The 24,439-nt window shown below is 44.7% G+C and overlaps 1 protein-coding gene across 2 annotated transcripts in view; it reads right to left on the bottom strand.

The window, feature by feature from the left end:
* Nucleotides 1-12,136: 12,136 nt before the first annotated feature.
* Nucleotides 12,137-24,439, bottom strand: part of BRIP1 (BRCA1 interacting DNA helicase 1) — a 103,128-nt gene continuing 90,825 nt past the window's right edge. The window contains exons 19-21 of one of the 2 annotated variants that reach the window (XM_087925082.1): nt 20,770-21,057; nt 16,535-17,338; nt 12,137-13,339 (exon numbers count right to left, since the gene is read on the bottom strand). In XM_087925082.1, the coding sequence (XP_087781208.1) occupies nt 13,320-13,339; nt 16,535-17,338; nt 20,770-21,057 (1,112 nt within the window). In that variant the 3' untranslated portion in view covers nt 12,137-13,319. Of the gene's footprint in view, nt 13,340-13,963; nt 14,185-16,534; nt 17,339-20,769; nt 21,058-24,439 lie in introns of those variants that run through there. The other variant, XM_087925079.1, reaches the window with a different exon arrangement.

A 24,439-nucleotide genomic window follows, 5' to 3' on the forward strand; every position in this document is an offset into this window, starting at 1 on the left:
GCCACTTAACAAATTTCTCACTTAACATAAATTTTGGGCTCAATTGTGGTCATACATTGAGGACTACCTGCATTCAGGTAACCCTGAGGGCGCAGATAAACCTCCAAGTGGCCTCAACAGCTCTCAGAGAGAGTGCTAACAATCAGATGACTGCAAGAGAAATTAATCCTTCCTATCTTCACCATTCAGTCAGAACTGAAGAAGCTTCTTGGATGAGAAGCGAAACATCTTCAAGAAAAAGCAAAGAAAATCCAGTTGCCTTTTGAAAGAAAAAAAGCACCTTGGGACAAAAACCATGACCGGGATGACTGAGAATCCCTATATACGTTGGTTTTCACTCATTCTCTTTAAATCGCCAAGCCAGCTATGTTATGCAAGATTGACTTAGCCTTCCATCCTTCCAAGGTTGGTAAAATGAGGGCTTAGATCAGTGGTGGCTAACCTTTTTGGGCTCCTGTGCCAAAAATTGTCTGTACACTTCCAAGCTCGCGCGCCGGCACCCAGAAGGCAATGCGCGCCCCACATGCATGCGCATGCAATCCCCACCTCCAGCCCCCGCTGCCCCCTTACCTGCGCTGTGCCTCACAGCTGATTTTCAACTGGTTTGAGGCCTTTTTCGGCTTTCCAGAGGCTTGAGGAAGGCTTCTGCAGGCTTTGCAGGCCAAAAACTAGGCCCGTTTTGTCACTTCTGGTATTTTCGGAAGAACAGGAAGTGATGAAATAGACTAGTTTTTAGCCTGCAGAAGCCTTCCTCAAGCCCCTGGGAGGCCAAAAAAGGCCTCAAACTGCCCAAAAATCAGCTGTGAGGCGCACACATGCACAGTGAGGTAAGTTTGCCTGCAGCTCACGTGCCGGCACAAATGGCCCTGCGTGCCATAGGTTCGCCATCATGGACCTAGATTGTTGAGGGCAAGATGCTGACTCCATGAGCTGCTTAGAGAAGACTGTAAAGGCCTTTGAAGTGGTATATAAGTCTAAATGCTATTGCTATGCAGGCCATGTATTCAATCGGGTTCATTCAGCATGTATACGTAATCTTCAGTTTATGAAGGCAATTCAGCACAGAATAATTGTAAGCTGTGCCGGTTATTAAGCGGATCATCATGTGATTGTGACTTTTGCAGCAGTTGTAAAGTGAACATTGCCGGTCGTAACCCGAAGGCTACCTGTACTTACTTTTATAACAGAATAACAAAGTTGGAAGGGACCTTTGGAGGTCTTCTAGTCCAACCCCTTCTCAAACAGGAGGCCCTATACCAGGGGTATTCAAACTTGACAGCTTTAAGACTTGTGGACTTCAACTCCCAGAATTCCCCCTCCAGTAATGTTAGCTCAGGAATTCTGGGAGTCCACAAGTCTTAAACTTGCCAAGTTGGAAGACCCTTGGCCCATAGCATTTCAGAACAAATGGCTGTCCAGTCTCTTCTTAAAAACCTCCAATGACACATCCACAGCTTCTGGAGTTACAGACAAAAATGCCCCCACTCCCCACCGCTATGGTGCAGGTGGCCGATTAGGTCACGCCCACCATGGCCACGCCCAACCAGCAACCGGGCAGAAAACCCCTTGCTAAAATGTTTGAAGCCCACCCCTCTATATGGGTATGTGCATAATTTTGTATTTATTTATTTAGTCATATTTATGTAGTGTATATTGGAGCTAGTGACCATTGGAGAGCTTGTATGCCACAAAATTTCATTTTAATGTATGCCGAATAGGGTACATTCAAAGTGACAATAAAGTTACTCTAAGTCTAAGTCTAGGAGTTCATTTAGTAACCATTTGAAGTTACAACGGCACTAAAAACAGTGACTGATGACCGTTTTTCACACCTACAACCATTGCAGCATCCCCAGAGTCATGTGATCAAAATTCAGATGCTTGGCAACCGACTCATATTTATGACGGTTGCAGTGTCCTGGAATCAGATGGTTCCCTTTTGCGACCTCAACAGGGAAGCCAGATTCACTGAACAAGGGGGGTTACTAATTTAACACCTGCAGTGATTCCCTTAACCGTGGCCAGAGAGTTGACAAAATGAAGCAGAATTCACTTAACGAATGTCTCACTTAATGGAAATGGGGAGGCTCCGTTGTGGTTGTAAAATCGAGGACTCCCTGTAGCCCATAGATCTCTGTTCTTTCCTTGTTCTCTTTAATCTGAGTTCCATGTGAACTCGTACATAAAGATAAAGGTTCCCCTTGCACATATGTGCTAGTTATTTCCGGCTCTAGGCGGCGGTGTGTTCATCTCTGTTACAAAGCTGAAGAGCCAGCGCTGTCCTAAGACATCTCTGTGGTCATGTGGCCGACATGACTAAATGCCGAAGGCGCACGGAACGCTGTTCTCTTCCCACCAAAGGGGTCCCTATTTTTCTACTTGCATAGTTTTTAAATGCTTTCGAACTGCTTGGTTGGCAGAAGCTGGAACAAGTAACAGGAGCTCACTCCATTACGTGGTGCTGGGGATTCGAACTGCCGACCTTTCTGACTGACAAGCTTAGCGTCTTAGCCACTGAGCCACCGCGTCCCCGAACACACACACACATACATTATACATACATACATTATACATATATACATACACGTATATACTGTACATTGAAGCAAAACACAATGGCAAACTGGCCAACTTGTTTAATGTGCCAACACCGCCTCTCTTGCCAACTTGAAAGAAAGACATCGGCGAAGAGATGGAAATTGAGGTTACGCTGTCAACAAGCATTTAGTTAGAAAACTCAATCCAATCTATCTAATGCCTATTGAGAAAGGTTGGTTCCCCTCTTTAGATTCGCCGGCTTGTACAATTGGGTAAAACCAGATTATAGAGCTAAATCCTTAACGGATGAGGATTTCGTTTCTGGGGGCTGCAAAGACTGTGCTTTTAGCCAAGTCTTATCAGCTCTGCGGGCAGGAAGATTACTCAAGATGTCCTAGGATCAAAATGGAGCCTTACCTGGCTTAAATCAATTAGGCACTTAAGGGCGAAGCTGTCAAAACTGCAAATACTTGCCAAATCTGTACATCTCATTTTCTTGGCACGGATGCGTTTCACGTGGCATTCAGATGCTTTTGGGAGGGGACAGAAAAAAGCTGCTGAGGACAGTAATAAAAACCTTTTATTGGGAAGCCATTTCAGGAAGGAGAGAGATAGAAGACAAAAGGGGAAGGGGAGAAAATGAGGGTTTTAACACAGGGGTGTCAAACTCAAGGCCCGGGGGGGTGCTTAAATACGTCCCACGGGGCTGGCCTGTAAGTAGAAAAGGACCAGCCCGTGGTGCCTCTGGCAGCCCAAATGGGGCACTGGGGGGCTGCGTGCCCTGTTTTTGGACTGGACGGCCTCCTGCAGCATTTTGCTGGCCAAAACGGGGTGCAGAATGGCCGTGCGCAGCCCCCCCCCCGCACCCCATTTTAGCCAGAATGCTGCAGGAGGCTGTTCAGGCCCAAAACGGGCATGGCGTGGCTCTCCTTGTTCCATTTTGGTTGGCAGGGAGTGGAGGGGCATGCATCCCCCCGTGCCTCGTTTTGGTCAGCAGGGTGCTGTAGGACAGGGGTCCCCAACCACCGGTCCCCGGACCGGTACTGGTCCGTGGATCATTTTGTACCAGGCCTCATGCTTGGGTGCCGCCATCTTGTTTTGACAGCGCTTGAGAAAGGTGAGCTTGTCGGTCGTCGCTTGGAAAGCGGCATTTGGGTGCTGAAGGAATCCTCGCGCCTTAGTTTCGTCAAAGGGGGGGGGCTTCGAACGAAGAGCCGTCCCGATGGCGGTGGAGTCTCGCGTTACTCAGGAGGAGATTAAGAAAGAGCCCCAAAAGCCTATCGACCGCGAGAAGGTACAAAGGAGGAGTTGAAGGTGGCGGGGAAAAGCGGGGGACGGCTGGCTGGCCGGTCGCTCGGCTCGCCTTGCCTTGGTCATGCGTGCTGATGCCGATACCGGTCCGTGGTACAAAAAAGGTTGGGGACCACTGCTGTAGGAGATGTCTAACCCATTTCCCACCCTCCAGTCGGCTCATGGAGGAGAACAACAATGCTGATCGGGCCCTCGAAGAAATCCAGTTTGATGTCCCTGTTTTAACACAACAAAATTATCGCACGCAAATGAGTTTGATGGGATCAAATTTCTTCCTTAGACACAATGCTTTGGCATTTTACAGGTAGTCCTTGACTTTCAACTGTTTGATTTGTAACCGTTTATAAAGCTGGAGGGGAAAGACTTATGACGGGTTTTCACACTTACAACCGTGGCAGCATTCCCATGGTCACATGATCAGAATTCAGATGCTTGGCAACTGGCTTGTACTTACGACAGTTGCAGTGTCCTGGAGTCATTTGGTCCCCCTTCTGACAAGCAAAGTCGATGGGTTGCCCTAATTAAATCATGAGCTTTGAGCCAAGCTCTATACTTGCACTCAATTTGTTTTTCTTTTTGTGTTGTACAGGTCACCTTCAAGAAGTGAGGGGAGCCGAATGTCAACTCAAAACATTTCTATGCCTGTTTTAGAGTTGCCATGAACAGCCAGATTCACTTAATAACTGTGTTGCTAACTTAACAACTGCAGCGATTCACTTAACAACCGTAGCAAGACAGGCTGTAAAATGGGGCAAAACTCACTTATCACTGTCTCACTTAGCAATGGAGAGTTGGGGTCAATTTTCTCATGGCCCACCAGTGCACTGCGGCCCACCGGTTGGCGACCGCTGATATAGATGACAGAAAGACAGATATAGATGACAGAGATGATAGAGATAGATAGATGATAGATGACAGATAGATGAGACAAATATAGATTGATGATATAGATGACAGATAGGTGACAGATAGATAGAGATGACAGAAAGATGGTAGAGATAGATGATAAAGATAGATAGATGAGAGATAGATGACAGACAGATATAGATGATAGATGGATATAGATAGATGACAGACAGGTAGATGACACAGACGAGAGGGAGGGAGATTCTTCTTTTCTATTAAAAGTTTTGTGATTTGGGATTCTCACTTGCCTCAAAACATCACCCGGATCATAAGGAAAAAGAGGTGGGGGCGGAAAAGGACACACGGACGATACAATTTAACCTTCACAATTGTCAAATAATCCTTATCTATTCTCATTATATTTTGAGGAAAGCTCGAAACAAAGACGCATTCGACTGTACATTGCAATTGTTCTGGGGTCTCATTCGCCCATATTGTTCAAATATAATGCAAATCATCAAGGAAACGAGAAGGGGGGAGGGGGGAAAGGCACATCGACATAGCACTTATCTCCCCCATAAAATCTCTATTGAAACCATCCCTCCAATTGCAAACCAAGGAGGGAAATAAAACATTAATGAGATTCCAGTATTCTTCTCTCTCTCTCTCTCACTCTCTCTCTCCCTCTCTCCCACCTTCCCTCTCTCTCTCTCATGTGTGTTTGCATCTGTTGGAAGTTAGCACCCAACCTTCTCCTAGAAAAATGAAATATTTTAGGATATATTAAAAAGGCAGAATATTTCCCCTAAAAGAGGAGTAGATACTCAGAGAGGCAGAAACTCACCCCCCACACCTTCATTAATGGGCCATTAAGGCCTGGGCCAGTCTATTCTACATAACAAAGTTCTACCTCCTTCAGGCAGAGCCATAATAGGAATTGCACAAAGCCTTTTCATTACGTCACCACCCACCAAGAGTCAACCAAGCCTGGGACTCAAAAGACAACCTACCAAGTTGCCCCTGCGTGGCACCATGGGAGCCTGACAACCAATCAGAACCCAAGCTCAAGTTCAAAGCCCAACAGAGGGCATAAAACCCAGGCACTCTCAGCGTCTCTTCCCTTTTTCTGCCCAGGAACCCATCCTGGCCACCATTAAACCATCTTTCCAAACAGCCTCCATGTTTCCAGTGTCTTTTCCTCCACTTGGAACTTCTGAACCCAGAAGGATATTTTCTTCCAACACATCATAATGAGGACCAAGCTGGAAACACACATGCGCCCACAAACACACACACACAGCACACACAGAAGAAATTAAAAAGCATGCCATTTTTTTTTTTAAATGGCCTCTTTAAAGCTTTGTACAGTTTTCTACTTCGCTTGAGGAAGGTTGAAAGGAGGCCTCCGGTTATACAAGTTGGGAACAGTTGAAATCTTTATTAATAATAAGACTGTAAGAGTGTAATAAGATTGGGACTGGGTTGGGGACACAACTCACTGTGAGTTGTGTTGGGGTGTGTGTGTGTGTGTGCACAGGAAGGGAGGCTCAGGCAATCTCATTGTACACGTTGTACTCTGACCATAAAGGTCATAATAATAAAAAACCGAATCTCATTAATACATGATAATGAATAATGCAGCTGGGGAAGGATGACTGCTACTTCCAGTGGACTTCCAAGCCCCTTCTCAGATTGAGGTCAGACTGGGATCCTCCAAAAGACACACGATTAAGCTAAAAGGTGGCTCAATCTGGCGGCATAATGAAGACGACAATATCCTGTTACAGAAAACCCAACGCTGCTTAGCGGCTGATAAACTAATCAGCAAGGGTGAGAAGCCCTTTCTGGAAATTAATCGGGGGGAGACGTTATTTTTGTTTTTCAATAAGCTTTTGTTATTAAAATAATAATAATTACCTTTAATGAGAGCCTGGCTCTGATGGGTTGTTGTGTTTTTTTTGCTTGCTTGTTTCCGAAACAGCCTTTGGACAAAGGCTAATTCTAAGGGAATGTAGGTTTTTTTTGAGGGGGTTCGAAAAAAGGCTGCAAGAATATCATGCTCTAAGGCAGGGTTTTCTCAAATCTGGCAACTTTGAATGGCCCTGGGGAATTTGAGGTCCGTGGAACTTAAAAGTTGCCAAATTTGAGAAAACCCTGTTCTGAGACGAATGAATGAACGAATGCTTTATTGGCCAAGTGTGATTAGACACACAAGGAATTTGTCTTGGTGCAAATGCTCTCAGTATACATAAAAGAAAAGATACATTCGTCAAAAGTCAAAAATCATCAGGTACAACACTTAATGATAGTCATAGGGTACAATAAGCAATCAAATCATACTAGGAAACAGTCAATATAAATCATAAGGATACAAGCAACAAAGTTACAGTCATACAGTCACAAGTGGGAGGGGATAGGTGATAAGGAGTGATGAGAAGATTAACAGTAATAGTAGTGTACACTTTGTAAATAGTTGAACAGTGTTGAGGGAATTATTTGTTTAGCAGAGTGATGGCGTTCGGGAAAAAACTGTCCTTGTGTCTAGTTGTTCTGGTGTGCAGGGCTCTAGAGAGTCATTTTGAGGGAAGGAGTTGAAACAGTTTATGTCCGGGATGTGAGGGGACTGTAAATATTTTCACAGCCCTCTTTTTGACTCGTGCAGGATACAGGTCCTCGATGGAAGGCAGGTTGGTAGCCATTGTTTTTTCTGCAGTCCTAATTATCCTATGAAGTCTGTGTCTGTCTTCTTGGGTTGCAGAACCAAACCAGAGTTATAGAGGTGCAGAGTGCCCTTCGAGCAAAGCCAGCACTTTGTCTATCCCTCCCCACTCCCTTTTCTCTATTGTTTCTATCTATCTCTGTATCTATCGATCTATCTATCATTATCTATTATCTTCTATATCTATCGATCTATGGTATCTATTATCACCTGCCTGCCTCTCTCTCTCTCTCTCTCTCATATCTATCCGTGGTCTGCCTGTCTCCTCTCCATCCATCCATCCGACTTGCCTGCTGCCCATCTCACCTAGTTAAACAGTTCAGGAGGTGCAGAGGGAGCCATAGTACATCAGCTCGATTCTGGTTTATCGTATTCATCCAAACTGGGTAATATCATCAATGATAGAAGGCAGTGGGGTTTGCTGTTTATATACTTGGGATTTGCCTTGTGAGTGTTGGTAGAAGTGATCTTCAAAACCTTTAGTGGACCAAAATGCTTCTCACCAGCAATCAATAACCAGATGAGCAGAGATTAACCCAAAGATTAGCACTAGACCAACAATCAAGATGTACCCCAATCAAATACCCCGTTTCTCCGAAAATGACCTACCCCTAAAGTCAGTCTTAGCTTGATTTTAACACATGCGCTCAATATAAGCCCTAACCCCAAAATAAGCACTAATTAAGATCCCACACACTTCAGAGTGGATGGGTTAAAAATTAAGCTAGGGTGGGGATGGAGGTGGTGGAGCTGCCCTACTACTTACCTTTGGACAGTTGTAGCCAGGCCTCGCACACCCTGACATCTGCCTTGCCGGCCCATTTCTTCTGCAGCCGGCAAGGCTGGCAAGGCTTTCCATAAGGCCTTTGTAGGTGATAAATAAACTCTGGATCCATCCAGAGTTCTGTTGTCCACTGCAGAGGCCTTCAGGAAAGCCTTGCCAGCCACAGAAGAAGTTCCTGAAGGCCTCTGACAGCGAAAAGGAGGCCGGGGGCAATGCATGCAAGTGAGGTTAGTCAGTGGATGACATCCCTTGAAAATAAGACCTGGTGCCTTCTTTGGTGGCAAAATATATATATATAAGAGTCTTATTTTGGGGGAAACCCAGTACCAATTCAGATAAACAATCAAAGGGTAAACAACAACCTAGTCAAGGAAACACCAAGAACTCTGCTACCAACGCTGACAGGGCAAGGAAGTGGTACATCAATAGACAGCAAACCCCACCCGCTTTCTAGCACTGATGACGTTATCTAGTTGGCTCATGAAACGTCTGCAAGAAAACAACCAAGCTCAGAGGACATCATGAACATCACACGTCACTCCTGAGCTGTGAATAATTTCTTGAAACGTTTGATCAAGAAGCAGAAAGACATGGTTGTTTGAATGACGATGTTGATGATGATTTTGGCCTATCAAGTTCTCCTGGAATTACGGGTCACGGCAAACCCCGTCTTAGAATATTTTGGATCTTGCAAAGCATGGTGGATCTCATTTGGATTCTGTTTCAGACAGCATAGGCAGTCCTTGACTTACAACCATTCAAAGATACAACAGCACTAGAAAAAAAATGACTTATGACCGTTTTTCACACTTAGGACCATTGCAACATCCGCAGGGTGAATGTGATCAAAATTCAGAGGCTTGGCAATTGACTCATATTTATGACGGTTGCCGTGTCCCGGGGTCGGGGTCACGTGTTCCCCTTTGGCAATCTTCTGACAAGCCAAGTCAACGGGGAAGCCCCTTAACAACCGTGTTTACTAACTTAACAACTGCAGTGAACCACTTAATAACCATGGAAAGTTCCTGAAACGTGGCAAAACTCAACCAATGTCTCATATAGTAACAGAAATTTTGGGCTCAATTGTGATCGTAAGTCGAGGACTACCTGTAAGAGCTAGCAAGGATCAACTTTGGTCTCTTTACCCTTGAGAGTTCCAAATTCAGCCCCTCTCCCCCTTAAAATAGATCTTGGACCATATTCCCAGTGTCCCTTTTCAAGTGAAAAGAAGGACCAGGGGAGACAGGATAGCAGTCTTCCCAAATTTGAGGGGCTGCCACAGAGAAAAGGGGGAGTCAACCCATTTTCCAAAGCACCCAAAGGCCAGACAAGGAACAATGGATGGAAACTGAACAAGGAGAAATTCAACTCGGAAATAAAGAGAAACTTTCTGACAGGGAGAACAATCAACCCGTGGAACAAAAGTTTCCCTTGGAAGTTGTGGGGGCTTTCAGGAAGAGACTGGACTGCCATCTGTCAGAAATGGTGGAAGGTCTCCTGTTTGGGTGTGGGGTTCGATGAGGTGACCCACAAGCAGTGGGGTGGGTTTCCAAATTTTTAGCAAAGGTTCTCTGCCCGGTTGCTTGGTGGGTGTGGCCATGGTGGGCGTGGCGTAGTCAGCCTCCTGCATTACAGTGGGGGATGCGTTTTTGCCCTCCCTGGGCTCCGGAGGCTTTCCTCGAGCCTCTGGGAGGATGAAAATGGCCTCCCAGGTCTCCAAAGGCTCTCTGGAAGCTGGAAACGGGCCTATTTCCGGCCTTCCCGAACTTCTGGGAGCAGTGGTGGGATTCAGCCAGTTTGTACCAGTTCGGGAGAACCAGCCGTTAACTTTCTGAGCAGTTGGATGAACTGGTTGTTGGATGAAATCATTAGGGGGGCGGAGAACCGGTTGTTAAATTATTTGAATCCCGCCACTGTCCGGGAGGCCTGTTTTTCGCCCTTCCCGAGCCTCCGCAGCCCCCTGCACTTACCTGCATCCAAAACGGTCCGTATGGGGGACTTCCTGAGAGGGGAGGGGTGGGGTGAGACAGCCAGGAATGGGATGTGGGCATTCTCTGAACTGCACAGGTTAGCTAGGGCAGGGGTCCCCAACCACCGGGCTGCGGACCGGTCCCGGTCCGTGGAACATTTCCTACTGGGCCACCGGTTTGCTGGGCGCCGCCATCTTTTTTGACAAGAAAGTGCTTCCGGGTGAGCTTTTCCGGTTGGAAAGCGGCGTTTGGGTCCTGAAGGAATCCTCGCGCCTTAGTTTCATCAAAGTGGGGGCTTCAAACGAAACTAAGGTGCGAGGATTCTTTCAGCACCCAAGGCAAGGCGAGCTGAGCGACCATCCCAAAGCCGTCCCAAAGCGAAGCCCATCGACAAAGGTACAAAGGAGGAGTTGAAGGTGGTGGGGAAAAGCCGGGGACGGCTGGCTGGCCAGTTGCTCGGCTCGCCTTGCCTTGTCATGCGTGCTGATGCTGGTACCGGGCCGCGGATCATTTTGTGATGCCGGTACCGGGCCATGGCACAAAAAAGGTTGGGGACCACTGAGCTAGGGGCTCCCCTGAACCCCTGCAAACCCCCCGCAGCCCAGCCCTGCCTACAAGTTCTCTTCTAATTCTGTTAATCTGTTAAACTTTGCAAAATCATAAAGGCCAGAGAGAAGAGGGCTACCTTTTCACCCTAACACAATTTTTTAAAGAAAGGGAAGCCTGAAGCCAATTTACTATGTCAACAAGGTTTGAAATTCCTGCCTTCTAAATCTTCCGGTTTCTTTTTAACCATGTAAGCCATACAATACCGTAGAAGCCAAGGGATCCTGTGTGCCAAAAAATGTGTTGATTTTATTACAGATTATTCCAGGCATCTGTCTCAAATATTGGTAGTCTGCCATCGTGCCCACCCCTAATCCTCCTCTTCACTAAACTAGACATACCCAGTTCCTGCAACCGTTCTTCATGTCTTAGCTTCCATCATCTTTGTTGCTTTTCTCTGTACTCTTTCTGGAGTCTCAACGTATCTATCTATCTATCTATCTATCTATCTATCTATCTATCTATCTATCTATCTATCTATCTATCTATCTATATCTCGTGAAATGTATACATTAACTAAACAATTCATATATTTTACAGGTGTTTAGATTACCAGCAGGAAAACACCAAACCCAATTACTGTTTGTGCTTTCGAGAACAAAGCCTAATTTATTTCTGATTCAATCCGTGGTTTATCGCAAGCGTGATCAACGAGGACGGAGTGATATAATGAATTCTCTCTCCTAAAATAACAGTTATGTCTGTATTTTTAGACCCACGAAGGCTTGGGATAGTTTGTCATTTGTTTATGGTCCAGATTTAGAAAATAGGATTTGACTTCTATTCTCCGCAGAGCTGAAAATCGCAGCCGGTAAGAACATAACCAGCCTAAAGTAGCTAGTAAGAGCTTTAAGCGTAATCTCCTTTTGCTGTAATATTATAAACTGATTTGGGGCAGCCATCATTCCATTTCGGAAGCAGTTCACTGCATAGGTGGGCTGCAATTTTGAGAACAAACTCCAGTCCACTTCCATGAAAGTTTGTTCTGTGGGGCATTGTGAAGTTATTGAAATGCCTTTGAATATTGGAATAGAATAACAGAGCTGGAAAGGAACCCTGGAGGTCTTCTAGTCCAACCCCCTGCTTAGGCAGGAAACCCTACACCACTTCAGACAAAGGGTTATCCAATCTCTTCTTTTAAACTTCCAGTGTTGGAGCATTCACAACTTCTGGAGGCAAGTGGTCCCACTGATCCATTGTTATCACTGTCAGGAAATTCCTCCTTAGTTCTAGGTTGCTTCTCTCCTTGATATATTATATCAATCAATCAATGGAATTGTTGAATTGTTATCATTCAATAAGCAACAATACCTGGCTATATTCTTTATGAGTAGACTTTTGTGGAAAACCAACAAGATTTCGTTTTTTAAAAATTGCAGACTTTTTATTCCACCAATTTCCAAAGTCACATAGATCTTTTACAGTAAAAACATCAACCAAGATAAAATACAGAGGTGCATATACGCATACAAAATTATAAATGATTGCAATCTAAGTCAAACATCTGCACGTTAAAGGCTTTCAAAATGTTAAGAAGCAGGTAGCCTTCTCAACAAAGCAGAAGGTCCATCTTGAAGACCTGTGGGTGAAAGCAAGAATGACTACAGAGGGGTCAAAAATCACAGTGGTGGCTCTGTTTGGTCTTGTTCCTTTTTTAAGGCGAGTGACACTCATTAAAAAAAGCCAGGAGACGTCACTTACTCAGTTCCATTTACCATCCTGATTTTTTTAAACCAGGGAGCATCCAATCCTGGAAACTTTTAAGACTTGTGGACTTAACTCCCAGAATTCCCCAGCCAGAATGGAATTCTGGGAGTTGAAGGCCACACAAATCTTAAAAAGTTGTCAAGGTTGGACATCTGTGTGGATGTCCTTAGGAAGCTATAGATCCCAGGTTGCTTCACAATGAACGTGGGTCAAACTTTGAGAATGGGGGTGAAATCCAGGAAGAATCCGAGTTCTTGCCTTTACTTATGTCCTCCCATGCCATTCTCTGCTCACTTCTACCTGTTTCCCTGGAAATAAGACCCTACTAGAAAATAAGCCTTAGCATGATTTTTCAGGATGCTTGTAATATAAGCCCTATGCCAAAAATAAGTCCGTTATGATTATCAGCCAGATGCATTTAGGACTGCATTTCCCTGAAAATAAGACCTAACCAGAAAATAAGCCCTAGTGTGTCTTGGAGGAAAATTTAATATAAGACTCGGACTTATTTTGGAGGGAAATACAGTATAAGGTGACAACTTCAATCCTTGCAGGAAAAGCCAATGAGGAAATTCTTCCCTGCGTTGCAAGGGCACCATTTTGGAACCAGGAATAAATGACTGTTCTACAATGACAGAATCCAGAGGGAAGTAATCACTAATGGGTGTAGCAATGGCAGGTTCCCCTTCCTTGCTGTACGCTGTTGTTGAAAAAAGAAAAACTTGTTTCCAACACTTAAATATTACTGGGATATTGTCCACATTTCACAAATCAGCATGACTGAAAGACTCCGTTTCTTGTCAAGATGTCACCTTGGGGATGTCAGCGTTCCCAGGACCTAATTCCTCCTTTGGTTACCTGGAAGTAAGTCACATGAGAAGAACTTGCATGATGGCTCTTACCAAGTTCACACCATCCCATCTCCGTGACTTCCTCTATTTGGTCTTGAACAATGCAGAAGGAATTTGTGTCTAGCCAACATTCAATCTTGAAACTCATGAACGAAGGGGTCTTGTAATTGATATCACACATTATCTACTCTGTTTCTCCTGAAAATACGACCTACCTTGAAAGTAAGTTTGAGGTTGATTTTTACATGTGTACCCCCAAATAAGCCCTAATTAAGACCCTGCCCACTCCAGATTGCACGGGTAAAAATGAAGCTAGTGTGGGGATGGCGGGGGGAGCTGCCCTACTACTTACCTTTGGACAGTTGTAGTCAGGCCTTGCACACCCTGACACCTGCCTTGCCGGCTCATTTCTTCTGTAGCCGGCAAGGCTTTCCTGAAGGCCTCTGTAGCTGATAACAAAGCTCCAGATCAGTCTGGAGCTCTGTTAACGGCTGCAAAGGCCTTCAGGAAAATCTTGCCAGCCACAGAAGATGTTCCTGAAGGCCTCTGACCGTAAAAAGGAGGCTGGGGGTGACATGCGCAAGTGAGGTTAGTCAGTGAATGACATTCCCCGAAAATAAGACCTGGTGTCCTTTTTTGGTGGCAAAAAGATATAAAACAGGGTCTTATTTTCAGGGAAACACTTTATTTAATGGGTAAGGTTTCATACAGCATGGACCTCACTGAGTAACCAACATTTCCACTCATACTTTTCTATCTACACATTCTTTAAGGTTACCTGTTGCTGGTGTGCCTCTCTGTTATTAGATGGCTTCCTGGCTCTTCGTTTATACCTTCTCTGTACTTTCAGCCCTTCAATAGATTCAGGATTTAATTAATTTTTTCCTCCTAGTTATCACAATCCCCAAACCCTCTCTTGCTTATATTCAAATGATGACATATTATTTAAGACGACTTTGTTCTTTCTAATGCAGAGGTGGGGAACAAATAGTCCCTTTGTGGATTTCAACTCCCAGAATTCCTGAGCCACCATTTCTGAGGGCTGGCTCAGGAATTCTGGGAGTTGAAGTCCACAAGTTATAAAAGAGCTATTGTTCCCCACCCCTGCTGTAAAGCTTGAGAAGTCTTCCTTCAATGACTCGATTGTTGTAATTTGTTTCACAAAGAGGCAAATGAAAAATGATGAAACCTGTGGGTCAATATCTAACACGCCACGATAATTTATTTGACAAGGATTAAGAAGAAAAACGTTTGTTCCAAAGTTTGAGAAAAAAGGAAGACATCTAACCCAGTTTGGGAGAAAGAAAGAAAAAAGACGCCTAACATTTTGTGGAAAAATTTTATCAATTAATAAGCTGTTATAAAATTGCGACTAATGGATGATAGGTTTGTATGATACGTTCTTTACAAACTATTCTTTTTAGAAGAAATATATGACATGATGGACATTACTGGCGAACTAATGGATATGGGGTGGCATTACTCATTTTAAGATTAATTTCTAATGGTCTCATCAGTCTTGATGTGACAGAAAATTTGGCCCTCACTTAAAAGCTCTCAGACTTACAACTTTAATTAAATGTGCTTCAGTGTCCGAGACCTGATTTGGCTCCCAAAAATATTTAAGGATGCATTTATATTTGACACAAATCAAATCGCTATGCATAAAACAATAAAGTCCTGGTGAAGAACCATAGCACTGATTCATGCTGTATATTTTCCTAGCAAAATAATGCCTACAGATATCTTCATAATAAAAATATGTTGGTGATAGGCTGATGAAATGGTATTTAATTATTTCTACAGGCTTATGCTGTAATATTCGGCCTTGCCCATTTTGATGGTGAATGGTGGTACATAAAAGTGCAGAATTGTTTGCGTATTAGTTGTAAAAAAGCTACTTGGTTTGATTTACATTTCTCAGCTCATGATAGGCCCACTGTGAAGTTCACATGATCGTTAAAAAAGGCCAAAGGATTGGGAATGGGAACATAGTCTCCAAAATTTCAGCCAACCAAGGTGATTTTGATTACTCTCTCTAAGCTGGTAGCTACTAAACTAACTCCACAATGGATCTCTTTGCAGGCATTTTGTTATGTTGAACAAACTACACTCATATAACCCGACAATGTTCTCCTTACCCGTCCCCCAAAAGGAGTGAGTGAAATAGGACCTGTTACATTTACTTGGAAATAATCTCACTGACTTTACGTAAAACTGATTCCTTCCACAAATAGGCTGGTGAGACATAATAATAAAACAAGGATGGGACGATCGGTTTGCAGCAGAGGAAACCAGGACTCAAGTGATTTCTTCTGTCTTTTTAAACACCTGTAAAGTTCTTCTAAGACTGCACCAGTTGTTGTCCACCATAGGTTGGATATATTGCTGAAAGGAATGGTTCGGCCTCTTTTAGGAGGACAGGCAGACACAGGGAGCAGAGTCAAGAGAGAAATCAGCCTGGAGTCCTTACGTTCCCACAAATGGCTTCCAGGGTACTTCAAGGGTCAGCAACCCATGGCTCTGGAGCTGCATGTGGCTCCTTTATCCCTCTGCTGTGGCTCCCTGTCACTGGTCGGCTCCACAATTGATAGGGCTTTCGGTTAGGGCAGGTAGAGGAAAAAGGATGCTGTGCTAGGAGGAGACTCTATGGTGGGGGGACAGGACTTCCGGTCAGCTCCATAATTGAACAGGGTGCTTCCAGTTAGGATCGTTGTGGCTCTTTGAGTGTTTTAAGGTTGCCGACCCCTGGGCTAATTTCTCTCTTAAGTCTGCCCCATCTCTGCCTGCCTTTCTCCTACATCTCCTCCTGTTTTCTCTGCCAGGTTCTGTTCTAAGAATGTCCAATCCGTCATTGGTTGGGAACACCTGTCCTCTCAGTGGACGCTCTCTTTCATTCGTCAACACTTGTAGAGACAGGAACATGATTTGAGGGCACATCACGTCTTCCTATCTTCTGGAATGTTGCAGAAGTGAACGGGAGGAGAGGTGGAGCATTTTGGGGACAGAGTTGGTCCATCTCCATTCTGAGCCAACTTTTTCCGTGAAGGCGGGTGTCCCTGAAGTATGAGCGTCCCTCCAGTTTTCCCGAAAACATGGGTTCTCTGAGCCCATTCCTGACCTTAACTAGAAACAGTGACCCTATTTTTCCTCAGGCCTGATTTTTTTTTTACTGGTTAAGTGAACGGATTGTAAGACACACCTTTGCTTTGCGATCCAGGAAACTGGTTTTCCTTTCCCTTCGCCTCTGGCTCAGTTTCCTCAATGCCAACCTTATTCCCAGCTTCCTCAACAGCGCTTCTGTTATTCCGGCTGTTCTCCGTGATCCCCGACCGCTCTGCGCCCACTCCTGCTTCAACTTTAAACCTGGAGGTGGCATCTCCTAGTTTTTGAGCGCTGGGTGGACAAAGTTCTTCCACCAGAACGGGGGTGTTTGCGGTTTCAGAGGACGTCAAAGTACTATTGTAATTGGAAATCGAGCCTTCGTTCTTCTCTTCCACCACCTCTTCTTCATCATCATCATCATACAGTTCAGGTGTAAAACAGAGCCTGTCATTTCCAGCACCAGTTTCGATGCCTGGGTCTGACTTGGACAGTTCCACATTTGTTCTCCTTGGAGAAGACACCACTTTCTCCACATCTTCATGTCCGATGTGCTGCCTTTCGTGGGGACATTTCTCGGTCATCAAGGTTCTTGGAGAACCATTGATCATTTTGCCATCTGGCAACTGTCTTATTGGTTGGTCTTTTTGGACCCACAAATTATTTTCCTGGGGTCCATAAGGAACAGAGGGGCCGTCTTTCTCTACTGCTCTTTCAGTTTGGCCAGTAGCCTTGAAGACGTAATTCTTCCTTCCTGCTGGTATTGAATCTGGCATTTTAGTGAAGTAACTTTCTATGCTGCCAGCAGAGAACTGACCGTTCGCTCTCTTCCTCCTGCCGTCAGCGGGGGAACCCAGGGGGCTGGAGTCTGTAAATTTATTTTGCTTTGTGGAGAAAGGTGAACCTGGGGAGGAGGAAGAGCAGATAATAAGGAACAGAAGCAGAAAAAGAGATGATTAATTCTTGCCATTAGCATATCCATCAGGCGTCAGTACTTAATTGATTAAGTCATAGATTTGTATCCCGCCCTTATTTGTTTTTTTAAACTTTCCGTTTTATTTTTTTAAGTTGAAACGCAAAGCTCTAACGATTAAAAAAAAAAAGGTGAGTGCAGCAGTTGTTAGGCGAACGCAATCGTTGTTAAGCAAAGCCACTGTTTGTTTGTTTTTTTGCCAGAAACTGGAAGTAAACATCGGTTTCCAAGTTAAAAAAAAATGATTGTAAATTGTGGTCAGGTGTCCGTGGAATGCTACAAGTAAGGGAATAGGAGAAGGGAAGGAGGAGGATGGAAACAAGGGAGGGAGGAAGACAGGGAGGAAGGGAGGAAGGGCGTAGAGGGATAAAGGAAAGAAAGGAAAACGTGTGGGTAGGAGGAAGGGAGAGAGAGGAGAATCGGGGGAGAGAAGGAGGACAGAAATGAAGTTAATGGGAGGGGGAGGGAGGAAGGGCATATGGTATAGGAGGAAAGAAGGAAAGGAAAAACATGGAGGACAGGAGGAAGGACATGGAGGGAGAAGAAGGAAAGGAAGGAAGGTCAGGGAGGGAAAGATGGAGGGAGGAAAGAAGGAGGGAGGAGGAAAGAAGTTGGAACAAATGAACGAACAAAGGATGGGTAGAGGAAAGGAAGGAAAATAATGAGGATGGAAGGAGAATAGAGAGGAGGTGGCTGGAAGGAAGAAAAATAGGTAGGAAAGAAGGGAGGGAGGGAAAGGGCATAGGAAGGAGGAAGGAAGGAAAAACATGGAAGGCGGGAGGGAGGGAGGAAAAGAGAGAGGACAGAGAGGCAGAAGGAAAGGAAGGTCAGGGAGGGAGGGAGGAAGAAGAAAGTTAGAACAAATGAACGAGCAAAGGATGGGTAAAAGGAAGGAAAATGAAGAAAGAAGGAAAAATGAGGTGGAAGGAAGGAGAGTAGGGAGGAGGATGGAAGGAAGAAAAATAGGAAGGAAAAAGGAAGGAAGAAAAGGAAAAGGAAGGAAGGAAGGAAGGAAAAAGGAAGGAGGGGGAAGAAAGAAGGAAGGAGGGGGAGGAAGGAAGGAAGGAAAGGAAAAGGAGGCAGGGAGGGAGGGAGAAAGGGCTACAGCATTAAAAAAGGTCCATGTTGCAAATAAGGAATGCCACCCTGTGCCCAGCATGGCATCAACACCCCCACACAGCTTGTTCTTCTGTATTGGCAAAACTAGCCAGCTCCCACTGAGGGCTTTTCCATCCTCCAGAACTTCCTCTCTTTGTAGACGCGTTTTCAAGCAAGCAGATTGACAAGCCGTGATCGAACCTCCTGCCTTCAATGTATGTACAACTAAGTACGGGGAGGAACTGCTGTGGAACATTTTGTTAAGACGGGTTTAATCCCTTCTTTCCACTTGGGAACAAAGGGAGCCCGGTGGGTGGCCCAACACATCCCTACACGCCCAGAGGTGAAGGGTTTTTTTTGGGGGGGGGGGGACTTTCTTTTCCATTGGCAGCTTTTCGCTCTCCGCCAGCTCAGGACGATGCTTCAGGAGCCAAGGTGCGTTTCCTTGGGATTGCAGCGCAGCCGTGGAAGGCGGCTGTACGATCCCAGGAACAGATGCGGCTGCTTTGAAGAGTTGCAGAAGGGTCATGGGGATGCCTACATAGGCTTCAAAGCACCCTCCCCTCCCCTTAAATCTGCCCAGCCAAGCTCAGGGGATGGGAGTCTCCTGAAAAATAAAAGAAGCTCCTTCCTTCCTTATTTTCCTTCCTTCTCCTTCCTTTCTCTTCCTTCCATCCTCCTTCCTTCCAACTGTATTCTTCCTTCGTTTTCCTTCCTTCCTGTTTCTTTTCCTTCCATACTTCCTCTATTTTTCTTCTGCCCATCCCTCCTCCGATTCTCCTTCCTCCCATTTCCATTTTTCCTTCCTTCCTTCCCTTTCTTTCTTCATTTTCCTTCCCTCTTTCCAATTTCCTTCCTTCCTCTATTCTCCTTCCTTCCTTCCTTCATTTTCTTTCTTTCCCTCTACCCATCCTGTTCGTTCGTTCCAACTTTTTTTCCTCTCCTATTTTTCTTCCGTCCATCCTCCTATTCTCCTTCCTTCCATTCTCATTTTTCCTTCCTTCCCGTTCTCTCTTCATTTTCCTTCCCTCTACCCATCCTGTTTGTTCATTTGTTCCAATTTCCGTCCTTCCCTCTATTCTCCTTCCTTCCCTCATTTTTTCTTCCTTCCTTCTTTCCCTTCATTTTCCTTCCTTCCCTGTACCCATCCTTTGTTCATTCCTTCCAACATCCTTCCTTTCCTATTTTTTGTCCATCCATTCTCCTCCTATTCTCCTTCCTTCCATTCTCATTTTTCCTTCCTTCCATTTCTTTCTTCATTTTCCTTCCTCTACCCATCCTTTGTTCATTTGTTCCAATTTCCTTCCTCCCTCTATTCTCCTTCCTTCATTTTCTTTCTTTCCCTCTACCCATCCTGTTCGTTCGTTCCAACTTTTTCCTCTCCTATTTTCTTCCGTCCATCCTCCTCCTATTCTCCTTCCTTCCATTCTCATTTTTCCTTCCTTCCCGTTCTCTCTTCATTTTCCTTCCTCTACCCATCCTGTTTGTTCATTTGTTCCAATTCCGTCCTTCCCTCTATTCTCCTTCCTTCCCTCATTTTTTCTTCCTTCCTTCTTTCCCTTCATTTTCCTTCCTTCTCTGTACCCATCCTTTGTTCACATCCTTCCTTTCCTATTTTTTGTCCATCCATTCTCCTCCTATTCTCCTTCCTTCCATTCTCATTTTTCCTTCCTTCCATTTCTTTCTTCATTTTCCTTCCCTCTACCCATCCTTTGTTCATTTGTTCCAATTTCCTTCCTTCCTTCCTTCCTTCCTTCCTTCCTTCCTTCCTTCCTTCCTTCCTTCCTTCCTTCCTTCCTTCCTTCCTTCCTTCCTCCCTCCTCCCTCCCTCCCTTCCTTCCTTGAACTTACCAATTCACTCATCCTGATTTCTATCTACCTACCATGTTGTCAAAAATCACCTCATGAAATTTTAGTTTCCTTCACGAGACCTTAAAAGATTTCAGACAAAAAAAAAAAAAAAAGCGTCCAAAACTTTTGTATAAAACTGCATGAGACAACAAAACTGCCCAGAACCTCCGAGGTGAGACCTCTGCAATCTTATGAGATTTGACCATCCAAAATAGTTTTAGCGATTTTTAAAATTTTAGTTTTCAGATACAGGCTTCCTAATTGATGGCTTGGGGTGAAACAGCTCCTAGTATTCTTTGGACGTTGGTCATACCCAGGCGGCTATCCAGAAATAAACAGAATGACGAAAGCATTTGGTTTTTAAAATCTTAGCAAAATGAACTTTGCTCTGGCGAGAGAATCCTGTGACTAACCGGAGGTTGTTGGGCGAGTCGCGATGCGTTCGGCAGCCCCTGTTTCCAAAATGGAAACTTGTGCTTCCCTTTCATGAAGAGCGCCTGGTGATAAAGGAAGAAGTCCCTCTGGAGCAGAACGGGGTGTCAGAATCTTTGAACTTGTAGACATGAGCAGAGAGCTGTTGGTATCCCCAAGTGCAGCTTCAGCGCCATTCTGATTCATTTTAGCAAAGGCTCCCAAAGAGCTAAGGGCACAATCGAAGTCTTCGTAGTGATGGATCTGCTGACGAATCCATTTGGACAACCCTGGGGAAATGAATTAGAGATGAATCATTATTTCATTCTAATTATATATATATAATAAAAAATATATAATAATATATATTTGTTTTCTTAAGTTTTCGCGGGCACTTACATGTATGGTATTCAGCTTTGTTCGGGTATTTTCCCACGTCATTATAGTTGTGCTTTTAAAGTTGTAGCAACATTTTGGCAGAATCTCATCTGCCATCATCAGGCTTCCAGACGAACACAATACAGAAGCCTGATGATGGCAGATGAGATTCTGCCAAAACGTTGCTACAACTTTAAAAGCACAACTACAATGACGTGGGAAAATACCCGAACAAAGCTGAATACCATACAAATAATATATATTATATATATATATATTATTCTCTCTCTATATATATATAAAAGCAAAATACCACTCACGCATCATCACAAAATCCCCAACCGTAAAGCCCACAAACTTGAAATTTGGCACCTACATTCCTCTTGGCTTCTAGGTGCTCGCTAAGAAAGGATTTTTCAAAATCACCATCAGAACATTAGTATTTCCTATATTATTATTATTAACACGCTCTGATGCTAAGGAGTTCTACTCCCCCTCCCCATCTGAAAAGAAATCTGTTCCAAATGCAAAACACCAGCAGAGGAGAGGAGTTTTGGTTTCAGTTTCACAGCACCAGCCGCTTTAGTACAGAACAGTTGAGCTAAGCCATGCCTAGGCTCCTTGCTGTCTCCTTCTTGCTCACATAGCAAATACTGTTTCTCTCACACACTGACAGGATGCTAGCCAGATGAATACCGATGGATGCTGGTAGGCAGAGGCAGAATTTTTTCCCCTTATTTTCTTCCCCCAAAACTAAGCCCAATCACATAGTTTCGTAGCAAAGCACAGGTATCTAGCTAGTTACATTATATAACTATACATTCTACGCGAAACAACTGCGGTGGCAGTCATTAGAATACAGTATTGCAGGCAGACTCTGCCCACTGCCAGGAGTTCAATCCTGACTGGCTCAAGGTTGATTCAGCCTTCCATTCTTCAGAGGTTAGTAAAATGAGGACCCAGATTGTTGGAGGCAAGAGGCTGACTTTGTAAAATGCCTTAGAGGGAGCTGTAAAGCACTATATAAGTCTAAGTGCTATTGCTATTGCAGGCTAACTCTGCCCACTGCCAGCAGTTCGATTCCCAATGGCTCAAGTTGACTTAGCCTTCCATCCTTCCAAGGTTGGTAGAATGAGGGCCAAGATTGTTGGGCGCAAGAGTAAGCGTAAAGCGTTTAGAGAGGGCTGTAAAGCACTATATAAGTCCAAATGCTATTGCTATCTTTTCTTGAACACCTCCAGTGATGCAGCACCTCCAACTTCTGGAGGCGAGTCGTTCCATTGATTAATTGTCGTAAATAACTATCAGGAAATTTCTCCTTCTGTTTTTTAGGTTGCTTCTCTCCTTGTTTATTTTCCATCCATCTGCTTCTTGTCCTGCCTTCTGTAGTTTTGGAGAATAGGTTGACACCCCCCGCTTCTTTGTGACAGCCCCAGAAGGGGAGGAGGCCTGACGGGCTGTGGTCCATGGGGAGGTCACGAAGAGCCGGATACGACTTAGCGACTGAACCACAACAGCAAACCTAACTGGGATCACAAAGTTAAACCGATTCGAACCAAGTTAAGTTGGATCCAATTTTGTTGTAACGGTTTTGCAAGTTTTGTAAAACAAGTTTTGCTGAATTTTCAGTCCAGGTCGTACAATCTCCCAAAACAGCAGGAGGCCGAGGACAAACTAAGGATTCAAGTTCTCATTTTTTTTTTTAAAAAAAAGCACCATTATTATATCTCCCTCATAGCTCAAGGCACTTGGCAAATCTTTTTATTTACCGTGTTTCCTTCCTCTCCCACTTCTCCAGGGTCAGGGGGAAGAGAAATTCTGGAAAGATTCCGGTGTCCCTAAACCCTCAGTTGTTCACTCAAGGACACCTCGGGAAATTAAAGGACTCGGTCTGATGCGAAACGGGGCCGCTTGTTCTCATGCCAAGGCAAGATAGAGGCAGCTGGGCAGACGTGTCTCAGAGATGTGACGGAAAAGAGCAGTCGGCCAAGGCTGCTTTTCACAGATGTGGAGAGAAGACAACGTCCTTTGTCTGCTCACCGAAGAGCAATGATAATTTTCCAGCTTTGGTCAAATCCAAGAGCCAAACTTTTAACAGCAAATATTTGAATTAAGCAAAGAATAAACCACAACTGCTACGTAAGACATTTCATGGTCCTTTTTTTATTTTGTGGGTGTACGAGTAGTCCTCGACTTAAGACCACAACTGACCCCCCCCCCCATTTTCAAGACAGTTGTTAAGTGAGCCATGGTGGTGCAGCGGTTAGAATGGAGTATTCAGGCTTCTTCTGCTGACTTGCCAGCTGCCTGCAGTTTGGCAGTTCAAATCTCACCAGGTTCAAGGTTGACTCAGCCTTCCCTCCTTCGGAGGTCGGTAAAATGAGGAGCCAGATTGTTGGGGGTAATAGAGGCTGACTCTGTAAACTGCTTAGAAAGGGCTGAAAAGCACTGTGAAGCAGTATGTAAGTAAGTGCTATTGCAGGCTAACTCTGCCCACTGCCAGTAGTTCAATCCTGACCGGCTCAAGGCCGACTCAGCCTTCCATCCTTCCAAGGTCGATTAAATGAGGACCTAGATTGTTGGGGGCAAGAGGCTGACTGTAAACTGTTTAGAGAGGGCTGAAAAGTACTGTGAAGGTGGTATATAACTCTAAGTGCTATGGCTATTGTTATCATCTCTCTCCCTTTCTCCCCTATCTTCTGCCTATCTACAATCTCTCTTTCCCCCCACTCCTCCCTAAGAGCCATGGTGAAACAGTAGTTAGAATGCAATATTACAGGCTAACTCTGCCCACTGTTGGGAGTTCAATCCTGACTGGCTCCAGGTTAACTTGGTCTTCCATCCTTCTGAGGTCGGTAAAATGAGGACCCCCAATTGCTGAGGGCAAGATGCTGACTCTGTAAACCGCCTAGAGAGGGTTGCAAGGCACTATGAAGCGGTATATTAGTCTTAGTGCTCTTGCTCTTGCAGGCTGCCTGCTGCCAGCAGTTCGATCCTGACCGAATCAAAATTGACTCAGCCTTCCATCGTTCCAGGTCGATAATGCAATCAATCCTAAGTTGTATTAACAGAAGGATACAATCAAGGGAAATACTAATACCACTCTATAAAGCCTTAGTAAGACCACACCTAGAGTACTGCATCCAGTTTTGGTCACCACATTATAAAAAAGATGTTGAGATCTAGAAAAAGTACAGAGAAGAGCAACCAGGATGATTAGGGGACTGGAGACTAAAACATACAACGAACGGTTGCAGGAACTGGGCTTGGCTAGTCTAGTAAAGAGAAGGACCA

The sequence above is a fragment of the Pseudonaja textilis genome, chromosome 1 (assembly GCF_049901715.1).
Source record: "Pseudonaja textilis isolate UNSWEBS1 chromosome 1, rPseTex1.2, whole genome shotgun sequence".
NCBI lineage: Eukaryota > Metazoa > Chordata > Lepidosauria > Squamata > Elapidae > Pseudonaja > Pseudonaja textilis.